The sequence below is a fragment of the Alligator mississippiensis genome, chromosome 4, assembly GCF_030867095.1.
Source record: "Alligator mississippiensis isolate rAllMis1 chromosome 4, rAllMis1, whole genome shotgun sequence".
Classification (NCBI taxonomy): domain Eukaryota; kingdom Metazoa; phylum Chordata; order Crocodylia; family Alligatoridae; genus Alligator; species Alligator mississippiensis.
This window is the reverse complement of record NC_081827.1, coordinates 115,651,893-115,664,435: the sequence shown is the minus strand read 5'-3', so window position 1 is coordinate 115,664,435 and position 12,543 is coordinate 115,651,893. Positions and strand designations below refer to the sequence as shown.

Below are 12,543 nucleotides of genomic sequence, written 5' to 3'. Positions count from 1 at the left end.
TGTTTGTTTTTGTCAGAATTATTTTTTCCAGTCTGTCTTAAATAGCCACAGGTGCCCAGATAGACAGTAACTTGCCTTTTTGCTTCTCATGGAAATGAGGGTCCATAGACAGAGCACCGATGGTCTACTGAGAGTGGGATTTTGAGGCAGGTCCCTGGCACTGCTTCATATTTGGGGTATAAGGGGAGTGGCTTTTTCTGCTTGCAGTTGACTGAAATTGTGCTGTAAGGGGGCAGAAAGTCACCAAGGATTCTTGGTAGAATGGAGCTGGTTCTTTCTCTGGATAAACCTCTTCACTAGTTCCTGATTTAGATTTCTCTCTCCTCTCTCCCTTCCCTACCTCCTTTCCCCTTCCCAGGGTGGGATGTACGTTTTCCAGCTATTTGATTATTATGCTGCCAGTGGCATGTGCCTGCTCTTCGTTGCCATCTTTGAGACGCTCTGTATTGGCTGGGTGTATGGTAAGTGGGAGTCGATGAGTTTTAATGACTCGGAGCCTTCTGCCTGGTTCTCTGTGGGGCTGGTCTCTCAATCAGTCCACGGGTCTTCTTGATAAACCTGATACCCTTGTACCCTTCCTTTTATGTGTCCTTGCTTGAGCATCCTGGGATGAAGAGGATGGGAGGTTGTGCCTCACAGCAGTGCCCAGTGGGAGTTGGTTGGATTCCTGCAAGAGAAGCTACCTCTGTTACTGTTGTTCCTTCTATTAATAGGGTACCTCTTCCCTTCCCCTCAGGAGCTGACCGTTTCTATGATAATATTGAAGACATGATTGGCTATCGCCCATGGCCTCTTATCAAGTACTGCTGGTTATTCATCACACCAGCGGTCTGCCTGGTGAGAGCTGGCAGGACACTGGGGGCCACCAGTGTGCATCTGGGAAGGGTAGAACTGGGTTTCGGCCGCTGTGGGAGTGGGGAGACTGGGTCACTGTTCGTAGTGCTTGGGTCCCTGTCTTGGGACCAAGTTAAATAGGTAGCAAGTACGCTGTGAAACTGCAGTGGGGAAGGAGCAAAGATTGTAATATAATGAGCTGTCTTGGGGTGTCTTGTCACAGTATCTGTGAAGGACAACAAGAACCCTATGACCTTTGACTGCTCCTTTGGGTGAAGTGGCCCGTGGTTTGGAAATCTGCTTCTGTGTGAATGGACTAAATGATCCCCATGGCAGCTGTATGTGCCCAGGACATGGTTTAGTCATGGAATAACTGGGAGCAGATTACTAGACAGTAGCTATGACTACTGCTAGGGCAAGCTGGTTGAGATGTAGTGGGCTTTTGCTGCTGGGTCAGTGGCAGCACAGAAGGTTTGACTGATGTCCTGATTCCTGCTGTCCTTCTAAGGAAGGTAAGGTCCCCAGGGAGACCATTTTAGTTAGCTAGATTGCTTTCCTCTCCTCCTCTTTTTTTGGCCTCTTTCACCCCAACAGGCAACCTTCCTGTTCTCTTTGATTAAATACACACCACTGACTTACAACAAGAAGTATGTATACCCCTGGTGGGGAGATACACTGGGCTGGCTGCTGGCCCTCTCATCCATGGTGTGCATCCCTCTTTGGATCCTCTACAAGCTCTCCACAATCAAGGGCTCCCTGAGAAAGGTAAGGCTGCTGCTCCTGGGTCTGGATACAGGCTGGATTGGGGCTGGGAGGGATTTGAAAAGCCGCTGGTGTAATGGAATGATTGCCTCACAAAGCAGCCTTGGTGTGGTATTAATAGTATCTTGAATTAATTTACTGAGGCTTAGTCTCTTACTCTGAAAAATGAGCAGCATCATTGAATTCAGGCTGGCTGGAGGGCTGTTCAGAGCTGTCTCGCATCCTGTGCCTCTTAGTATTGACTCATCTCTTCAACTGCTGCCAGTACACAGCTCTGTGGAAGGCGGACAGGTCCACATTATTGGGTGGGAGGGACATCTGGCATATGGACACCACGGAGCGCAGGACTGGCTAGGCCACACAGTGGGACCTCTAGGCTGCACTTGTGCTGTAACAGAGGGCAGCAGTGCCACCACTGGAAGCTTGAAGCCACCTTTGCATGCATTTTTGCAGTATTTGGGGGCACTGAGGTACCTGCTCAGTCTCTAGTACAAGCTAGAGCTTGCTGTCCAGTAGTTATGTTGTGGTTCTTATGGCCCAGTGTGGGAAGCAGAGGCCTGCTAAAGCACAGCATGCTTGGACCATGCTGTGAGGTCCCTCACTCCTTCAATGAGGCTTCCCAAAGCTGCAGAGGAACATTAGTAGAAAGCATTCATGTTGGCTATGCTGGAACCATGAGCACTGGGAAATTCCTGAGTTTTTCACAAGACTTCCTGCACCCCAGAGCAGTGCATGGGGATGGATTGGAACAGAGGACTGGCTTGGAGTCCCTGTGGTTTGCATATCCAGACAGAGGCAGCTCTGCTTTCTGCAAGCCTTCCATTGGCAAACTCCTGCTGAGGTCAGTGGAAGGTGAGTTATTGCCTGTATGCCAGTGCTATGTGTGGCTCTGGGATTCCTGCAGCCTTGACCACCAGAGGGATAAGTGTGAGTGCTGCTGCTTGGAAGAGGTGTAGGGGATGATTGGTCTCATGGTCACCTGTTGGTACTGTGCAGAGGATGGATCCCTTGTAAAAACAGGGTTTGATGCTTTGCCACTTGCCTGTATTTTGGCTGTTCAAAGTCCTGGTAAGGAGCAGGGAAAGGAGCCTTTCTCACTCCATACCCAGAACTCACACAAGCGCAGCTGAGGGCGATCTCCAGAGGGTTCCAACATTGAGGTTGGCTCCAGCTCTTGTTTAAATTACTGTGTGCAGGTGTGCTGGCCAGGGTAACTCTAGAGCAGGGCTGCCCAACTTTCAACTTATGGGCTGCAGCTGGCTCCCAAGGTTTTAACTTGTGGCTCCTGGTTCAGGTGCTGCTTCTGCTGGAGCTGGTCAGGTGACTTGGGGGGGACGCAGTGCCACGTGGTGCTGGGTGTGGGGACTTTGGCATGGTGCAGTGGGGAGAGGGAGCTCTCAGCACTGTGTGGTGTGGTGTGCAGTCAATGTGGCATGTGGCCAGGGGGGCTGCAGCCCTGGGCAATTCACAAGTTAGACAGTCCTGGTCTAGAACATCCCTGGCAGTTAAAGACAGAAGTTCTACAAGGGAGGCTTGAGGTGTCATGAGTTATTCAGATCCCAGGCGATTTTTTCCTATGACTACAAAGCTCCTCCTTGCCCCACTGCTGTGTGCTGTCCTTGCTAGAAGCAGGCTGGTGGGGTGGGCAGGATCCTTTCCTGCAGGTCAGTTGACTGTCTGATTTTTGCCTTGCAGAGGTTTCGCCAGTTAATATGCCCAGCTGCAGACCTGTCTTCCAGGCTGGGTGTGGGGCAGCCCCCTCCATCCACCAGAGCTGGTCTCTTAATGCTGACAGAGCTTGGTTCTAACTGCTAGGGCCAGCACAGCCCTGTGGATTGTTGTGTGCACCCCTTTCACCTGTCTGATAACCCAACGATTCTCCTCTTGCCAAGGGGAGAAGGACTTGTGAGCCAATCTCCCTTTCCTGGAAGATTTGATGTGCTCAGCAGGGGCTGCCATGGAACGGTCACCAGGGACACTGTGGAGCGAATGATGCACCTTAATTCCTTCCCTGGAGAATGCGTCCCAGAGCCAATTCAAGCCAGGACTGAGCCCTGGAGTGGAGATGGTTGGAGTCTTATACAGGGGCGTTTTTTCCCATGTGGACTTTGGGGACTTCTCCATTCATTCCATTAAACACTTGTTCTTTCTACTCCAGAGTGGCTCTGACTCCATTTTGTCCGTTGCATTCTCTTTACAGGGGACTACCTCCCCGCTCAAGGAGTCCTTGTCACTTAGAGGCTGGTGCTTTTGCCCAGAGCTGCCTTGGGTTTGTTTGGCTAGTGCAACCTCTGTAGGCAGAAGCACTGGTCATTTTGATGGCCAAGAGAGCCTTGGCAATGAGGGGAGTTGCTAGTGTTATTACCCTTTTGCTCCCTTCACTCCCCTCCCAGAACTAGCAAAATATGCTGTACCCTGCCATAGAGGAAGACATGGAGGTGGCCCCCAGGGGCCCCAAATAAATAAATCCATTTATTGGGCCCCAAATAAATCCAAAGGAAGCTGGTAAATCTCAAGCAAGTGTTATTCATATCCGTATGTCTGAAACTCAAGAGTCCTGTCTGTTGCAAGTCAGGAGTGATGCTTATTGGCAGAGCTGTGTTGTGGGGCCTGAGATGGATGTAATGGGGGAGGTACATTGGAGCCAGGGGCAGGATATGCTGGCAGAGACTTAGAGAGAGGGACTGATCTTAGGGCTGAAATAACAGGGAGCGTTCACAGGCCAAGAGCTACAATATAAGGGCAGACAAGGAAGTCCTTTTGCACAGGGCTTAGATGCATGGGTAGAGCTGGGATGCTTCATGCCGAGCTGGATTTGCATTAGAGCTGTGCGGGCCCCTAGAACTAGAAGAGCAGTTGGTGGCTGGTATGTTGGTAGGCCTTCACAGGAGGCCAGGAGTGAGGGACATTCTGTTGGGCTGTCCAGTCCAAGGGAAACCAGGAACCCTGATTAGATTAGATCTATGCAGGACAGGTTCCTGGATAAATATGCTAGGTGGGTGGTAAACCCTTGCATTGTGCTACTTGTCTTCAGAGACCATGTACCCCTTTTGCTCTCTTTTCACAACCTGAAAAGTGCTGGAAACCACAAGGAGTTGACAGACTACTCCAAGGTCCCCAGCTGTCTGGGGACTGCTGGGGAATCCATATTGGTGCTACTTACCCGTTCCGTTAGTGCTGTTGCTTGGGGATATCTAATGGATGAATAATCATAATCTCCTCTGCAATTCCTGCCAGTAGCCACAAGGTGGCCTTACTACTTCAGGGACTTGATATTCTAGCAGCAGTTTTAAAAATGTCAGTCCTGTGCATCCATCCCTGAGCAGGCTGACATTATTGGAAGATTGTGAAAGTAACCACATTGTCATCCTGGAAATTGTCTTCCCAACCCCTGAGTGCAAAGAGGAGCTCAGCCCAGCCACTATTAGGTTTCTTATTACCAGCCCCCAGTGCAATAGGATCCTGATGCCCAAAGGAGGTTTATTTAGGTTTTTATAGTTTCATAGATAGAAGTTAGGGTCAGAAAGGACCTATTAGATCATTTGAGTCTGACCCCCTGCCCTGAGCAGGAATGAGTGCTAGGGTCAGAGGACCCCAGCCAGGTGTCTGTCCAATCTCCTTTTAAACACCTCCAAGGAAGGGGACAGCACCACCTCCCTTGGAAGCATATTCCATATTTTAGCAACCCTCACACCCCTCCCCTCACTCCCCTCAACCCCTCACCCCGTGATGTGAGGATTCAGGTAAAGAATTTCTTCCTAATGTCCAATCTGAATTTGCTCTCTTCCAGTTTGTGGCCATTATTTCTAGTTACCCTGACAGGTGCCCTGGTAAACACTTGCGGAGGCTGAAGAGGTTCAGGTCTCCTAATCGGTCCACACAGGTTTTTTCTGTAGGCCTTCAGCCAGACGAGTGGCCCTCCTCTGAACCCTCTCCAGGCCATCCACATCCCTCCTGAAATGCGGTGCCCCAAACTGGATGCAGTACTCCAGCTGGGGCCTGACCAACGCTGCATAGAGGGGAGTATCTCCTCCCTAGACCTGTTTGTGATGCACCTATTTATGCAAGAAAGGGTGCGGTTTGCTTTACTTATTATCTCATCACACTGGTGACTCATGTTTGTTTTGGAGTTGACTAGGAGATCCCTTTCCGTAGCTGTGCTACTTAGAGTGGTATCTCCCAGACTACAGGAGTGTGGATGATTCTTCCTCCTCAGGTGCAACACAAGACACTTATCCTTGTTAACTGCATCCTATTCTGTTCAGCCCGCTTCCTCAGCCTGTCCAAATCAGCCTGGATTTGCTCCCTGCTGTCTAGTTTGTGTACCTCCCCCCATAGTTTGGTGTTGTCAGCAAACATGGACAGGATGCTTTCTACTCCCTCGTCCAAGTCACTAATGAAGATATTGAATCGTACCAGTCCCAGGACACAGCTTTGCGGGACTCTGCTGCCTACATTTTGCCAGGTAGAAACCAACCCATCCACCACCACTCTTTGGGTGCATCCCATAAGCCAATTTTCTACCCACTGGACTGTACTAATCTACATTGCAACTGTTTAGTTTATTTATAACAATTGGTAGTGACACTGTGTCAAAGGCCTTTTTAAAGTCTAAGTAAATAACATCTGCCTCTATTCCTTCATCCAAGCAGTGTTCCTCTAGGTGCTCAATGCCCTGTTTATATTTGAGTTGTCTAATAAAAGATATCAGATTTACACAAAGAATGTTGTCTGGTTATCTTAATTGATCTGATCAGTCCCCCTGAGTGCCAATCCATTCCTAAAATCTGATGAAGTAGGTTGTTGCCTTATTGTGACAACTCATGCCTATTTGAACCAGTTAGCTTCTGAGGTGCTGATCTGCCCTACCTTTTGCCTGACTTCAGACTACCACAGTTAACCACTTCCTTTTCCATGGGGCAAACCTGGCTTGATGTATTCTGGGGGGGTTTCTTTGTCTTCTGCCAAAGTATGAGAGATTTGATCACAGCTGGATGTGGGATATCAGACTGGGTTGAGCAGTGCCCTGAGAGAGTACTGAAAATCCTCCTCTTTTAAAACTTATCTTTCTTTTTCATGTTTAGATCTTAATTTAATTGCTCAAGGTCCTACTGGACACCAGAAGGTATTTCCCCTGTATCAGATTGGCAGGGACCTGTTGTGAGGTTTTGCCTTCCTCTAATATGGGGTGGGGCTCACCTCCGAGGATCCTCAGAGTGCCTCTTACCACATCAGTTCCCTGCTCTCGCAAGTCCTGTTCACTGCCCATGGCATGAAACAGTTTAGTCTCCTGAGAGACTAATATTTTAGTCTATTTCAAGTTATTAAGCCCAAGTGATCAAGCCCAATATAGGGGTATCTGATTATAACTGAATGGCCTTTGATAGACACAAATTCAGCCTAGGTAATCTATTGGTCCTTTTTGGCATGGAACTATGGCAAAGTCCAAAGAATTGAACAAATCTGTTGGAAGGATTCTTATGACTCTGTAATATGACTGTACTCAAACAGCAAGTGTAGGACTGTCTGATACAGCTTCTACATTGCTTCATCCAGAAGAGATGTTCTTCTAACTCATTCATCTGTGGCTGCATGTGGCTTTCTAGAGGGGCAGAGTGTGAGGGATGGTCCTTAGAGACTTGGTTGCCTATGTCCAGAGAAAGGCTTGATCACCTCCCTCCCCCCTCCCAGAATTATGCATGACATTGGGCAGACTTAGATTCATTCATGGGTTTTATTTGCATGCGTGGCTTCTGCTGTCATCCCCTGGATTGTCATTTAGAGGATCAACCAAAGGCCTCTGCTGGCAGAGAAGGTCCTGGGGCCAGTGCACAGGTCTAGGAGTCATGAGAAATGGGCTCAGGTCCAAGCTCTGTGTGACCTCTCCTTGCAAAACACGTAACCTCTCAGTGCCTCAGTTTTCTTCATTTGTGACATGGGGATTACACCACCCACCCCGTGATGTGAGGATTCAGGTCTAAAAAGTGTGTTGAAATCTGTGGCAAAGACTCCTAAGGAAAATTCCCAGATAATTGAAAGGGGATGAACTCAAAAGGACTCCACGTGAAATTAATAGTGACCTGTAGTACTTTTACTCTGTGGTATCCAATCAAGAATTAAACCCTTTCTTTTGGATTTTGTGGAGATCCTGCCAGAGATCTCAACTGTGGAGTTATTGTTGTCTATAAAATCGTTCAGGATTGCTCAAAGAAAAAAATCTACAGAGATTTTAATGTTTCTGTTCATCTCTCTAAGACTTTTCTTCTGATAAACCATTGTTTATCATTCACAGTTGCCTTCAGGAATGGCTGATGTCTGAAGTCCAGTGAGTTTTCTATATGCAGAGTGGTAGTCTGCTAAGAGGGTTCCACCTCAGTTTGGTTATCAAAATAGTCCTTTTTCCAGTGACCCTGATGTCTGAGTAAAACCAAAAAACCCCAAACCCAGTAAACCATGGTATGAATATGAATCTAAGACACTCTTCTTTCTGTCTACAATGTCAAGCTTGGAGCACAATGGAGCAGAATCTGTTATGTGAACCTCTGTGGGCTTTTTTCACCTTTGTCTGAAGTACTGGACATTGGCCACAGCTGAGGATCGGGGTTTTGGACTGGGGACTTACTGGTAAGTAGTGCCTTAAGTTCCTGACTAGGAGATATAGCTCTTCTGCTCAGGGTTACACCAATAATCAAATTTGGGGTCAGGAAGGAATTCCTCCCCACAGATTAAATTGCAAGGTATGTGTGGCTGGGGTTTTGTCTTTCTCTGTGGTGCAGAGCATGGTTTTCTTTTTAGGATCCTGTGAGCATGCATTAAAAAACATTACTTATCTGCCATTGAAGTGGCATTGACTGTGCCCTTGTCTCCTGCTTTTATCTATGGCACATAGCAAGGTGTTTATGGTGTTTCCAGTTTTGTGCCTTATTGTGGTGTGCAGTTTTTTGGAGTGGACTGTTTTTAGGAATCTTTGGATAAATGGATGTCTACATAAGAAAGCACTGGATGCACTGGCCTGGGAGGCCTCTTCCAGTACTACCTTTCCCTATATGGGTGCAGTTGTTCTGGCAGGGGGTTGAATTTGACATGAGCAAAGTTTTGGGATTCTCTTTCTGGAAGGAGTCAGTTACTGTCTACAAAGGATGGACTGAAGTTACATACTTCAGCCTCAAGTCAGATCACCACTTGGCCCTTGCACACTTCCCTGACTATCCCTCTCCCCCGACAATGTCTACTGGACTTGTGCTTTGCAAACCAGGTGAGTCCTCTTATGCTCCCTACTGCAGCTCCTGCCACCTTTCACCTTGAGTGCTGCTGGTTGCCAGTGTTGGCAACAACGGGCAGTAAGAAAACTAGTGGTTGTTGTAAGGTGAAACAGACTTCTTGTGGGGAGGGGATGCTTCCATTCTGGCACCCTTCTCATTGCATGCTGCTAATTCCTTCTGCAGGCCAGATCACAGCAGATCATGTGCTGGATCCAGCCTGCCAGCTGTAGGTTGTTGACCCCTGCTTTAGAACATGTTTCTGGTGCTCACTCTGGTCACCTGAGAGCTTTACTGTTACTCATGCCTCCTTCAGCTGGAGACATTTTGATAGTATCTTAGCTGAGAGACAGCTGAAGACCTTGAATACTGCATGTTTAATTGACCAATCTGAAAAGTGAATCTAATACTGTACTTCCTTGGATGCAACATACACTTTTTTTTTTGAAAAGCCAGCTGCTGGTGATTGCAGTGTGCATTATGTGCGAGACATACGATACAAGCAGTTTGTGCTCCACTGGGCAGAAGCAAAAAGTAAAATTTGCACATGATTTTCAGGGAACAAAACAGCAACAGGCTCGGCTCCCTAGCTGCTGCTACTCAGCTACCTGCCAGAAGGAAAGGGGTTTTGTTCTTCATTCTGCCGTTCAAAAGCAAGGTGCATATTTTATGCTGTTGTGTGTTGTAGGTGAGAAAATATGGTAGTTTGGGGAAAATGGGGATGAGGCTGGAGACTCAGGCCTCTCCTGCACATGGGAGAGGTTTACATTAAAATTAGAGGTCTCCGAGACCCCAAACTGGGTCACTGATCATCAGAAGGAAGTTGGACCTTTCTAGATATCTAATCTTAAAAGAAAACTGTCCTCTTGTTTTTCCCACACTACAGCATTTGCGTCAGTGTTGCCTGGGGAAGAATTTGGAGTTCTATAACTGGAAGAAGAGGTGATGGTGACAGTCTCGCTTTTAAGTAGGAATGTGCTCACAGCCATGCCAGAAATAGAAGCTTAGGTCGCGAGGTCTGCAGAGGAGGCTGCATTTATAACAATATGGAGGATAAAAGGGAGCTGCATACCCTAATCTAGAGCTCTTGAGTCCCCCTCTGAGTGGAGCTCTGCAGTTTGGGATTAGTCTACAACTAGGTTGCATGAGGTGGATTTGTTTCAAAGATGGCTGCCCTCCTTTAGTCTGCTGCCCTCTTTCTGGGGCAGTGGGCATGGCAGTAGAGGAGGGGACCCCCCCAGGACAGAGTATAAAGAAGCCATGGTGTTACCATTCCACTTGGTCTCTCCTACTTCCCTCTTCCAGTTTCTCTTTCATTCCATGTGTATCTGCCTCTGCAGCACTATGGCTAGCAAAGGTCACAGGCAGCCTTATCTTGCCTAACTTTCCAGATCCATGTTTCCCTTTGTACCCTTACAGCCTGCGGAGTCCAGGGGGCTGCTGGTCTCCTGACCCCGGGTCCTACAACAAAGTTCATCTACCGACGACTTTGGCATCAGCTCCCTCACTCCTCAGATGGCTAAGTCTTGTCCTTGCTCTTCGGGTCCTCTCTGCAAGTGCCTGAGGAGGGAGGGGATTTCAGGGCAGAGGTAATATTTGAGAAACCCAGCAGTACCCAGGCAGAAGAGGATAGGCCAAGGGGAGGAGGAGAGAATGGGAAACTCTGCTGTCCTCAGTGCTTTCAGAAGATATACATAAGCTAATACACTTGACAGCTGTCTATAGCTGAGGTTATAGAGGCCAGTGGTTTTGAAACTGAAAGTGCTACCTTTTGTCCTTGACAATAACCACAAAGGCCATGCGGTCACAGTGAGAAAAGCAGCTGAGTGCAATACATTATCAGTGTTGCTATCCCAGGCTTTGAGAAATCAAAACCTGGCTGTTAAGATTATGTTGTTAAAAACCCCCCCAAAAAACACACACAAAAAAACTACCGGTAAGGTTTGAGTTCATTTATCCTTGGCTTCTGGTTTCAGAACCTTTAAGGTGCTCTTAGGCCGCACACATTCACTGGGGTTTGGGGGAAAACACAGATCATGATCGTGATGCACTTATAGGAGTTGGCAGAGCTGCACTGCTGTGCAGTCTCACATGCTGTGGCCCTTCAAGGGTCGTTGAGCTGATGGGCTGACAGTAGTACCCAAGCTCCTGGGAACTGGTGTGTCCGTGGGATAGTGCTGCTGGCATCTGTTCCACCCCATCCTTGTGTGTCTGCTCTGTGCCAGGAAGGGAGTTTCCTGGAACTGCTCGAAGCTGATCATTTCAAAGCCATGTCACAACAAAACACAGAAGAAATAAATGGGGTGGGGGAACCTGAATAACATCACTAAAACTTTGCACCTGCTTAGAGAAGAAAGGGATGAGAAGCAGAGGAGCTCTGCCAGCTGGCAAGAAGTAAATAGAGAAGAGGAAGGTTGTTGAGACATAACATGTTGCCTTTGTGAGGGCTAGCAGTCAATGGAAAAGAACAAAAGCATCCACAGGCTGAAGAAGCCTGCTACATCTCAGCGCGCCAGCTCAGTGTTTGGCCTCTTAGCAGTGCCAAAGTTCATGCCCATGTCTGGTGGGAACCCTGCTTACCTGCCAGGCTGAGAGCAGGAGCGATCCTCCCAAGAAGGGTACTTCAGTGTGACCTGTGCCGGGTTGGTAGCTATGGAGTCCAGAGTCCTCCTTCTCTGAACAAGTACAGTGTGGGCAGTCCTGCTTTTGGTGTTTCATACCACCTTCTTTCATGCTTGACCAGGAAGGTCAAGCTCCATAGCTATGGAGTTGTGCCAGTGTTTAGCCCCCCTTGACACTGACTACAGGGGAATTCTGTGTTTCTTAACCTCAGCTACACAGGAAAGCCCTTCCCCATTATTTTGCTCCTTGGGGGATTAGGTTGAAAACTGCGTGAAAGTCCTTCTCCATCCCCTGCCTATTGAAGATGGATGGGAGCAAAAGAGGAAGGAAACTTTCATGACTCATGGGTGAAATTCCCAGGCTCATGTTTCTAATGGCAAAGTGCATCTTCCAGTCGGAGTGTAAATGACTTTGCAAGGCCTTCAGTGTGTATGATGTGGTATACTCCAGCGCAGTTTTAAGTGATGCTGCAAGGGGAAAGTGGGTCATTTTTGACTTGGAGGGATGTGGGCAGTGGGGTCCTCCAGGGCTCGGTCCTCAGACCCTCACTGTTCAACATCTTCATCAGTGACTTGGACAAGGGGGTAAAAAGCACCCTATTCAAATTTGCTGATGACACAAAGATGTGGGCACTCTAGAAGGGAGGAATAGGCTGCAATTGGACCTAGACAGGTTACAGGGGTGGGCAGATGAGAACAGGATGGGTTTCAACACTGACAAGTGCAAGGTGCTGCACCTGGGGAGGAAGAACCAGCAGCATACCTACAGGCTGGGGAACTCCATTCTTGTCAGTGCAGAGGCAGAAAAGGATCTTGGAATCATTATTGATGCCAAAATGAACATGGGCCGACAGTGTGGGGACGCGGTCAGGAAGGCCAACCACACCTTGTCATGCATCCACAGATGCATCTTGAGCAGGTGCAAGGAGGTGATCCTCCCCCTCTACGCGGCACTGGTCAGGCTGCAGTTGGAGTACTGCATCCAATTCTGGGTGCTGCACTTCAGGAGGGATGTGGACAGCATTGAGAGGGTCCAGAGGAGGGCCACCCATATGATCAGGGGACAG

At 48.3% G+C, this 12,543-nt stretch overlaps 1 protein-coding gene across 3 annotated transcripts in view; it reads left to right on the top strand.

Moving 5' to 3' along the window:
* The window catches only part of LOC102563415 (sodium- and chloride-dependent GABA transporter 2), a 49,681-nt gene extending 45,928 nt beyond the window's left edge, over window positions 1-3,753 (top strand). For 2 of the 3 annotated variants that reach the window (XM_019489721.2, XM_019489720.2), the window contains exons 12-16: window positions 359-461; window positions 737-837; window positions 1,429-1,599; window positions 2,321-2,448; window positions 3,292-3,398. In XM_019489721.2, the coding sequence (XP_019345266.1) occupies window positions 359-461; window positions 737-837; window positions 1,429-1,599; window positions 2,321-2,448; window positions 3,292-3,307 (519 nt within the window). In that variant the 3' untranslated portion in view covers window positions 3,308-3,398. Of the gene's footprint in view, window positions 1-358; window positions 462-736; window positions 838-1,428; window positions 1,600-2,320; window positions 2,449-3,291 lie in introns of all 3 variants that reach the window. The other variant, XM_006265691.4, reaches the window with a different exon arrangement.
* The last annotated feature ends 8,790 nt before the right edge of the window (window positions 3,754-12,543 follow it).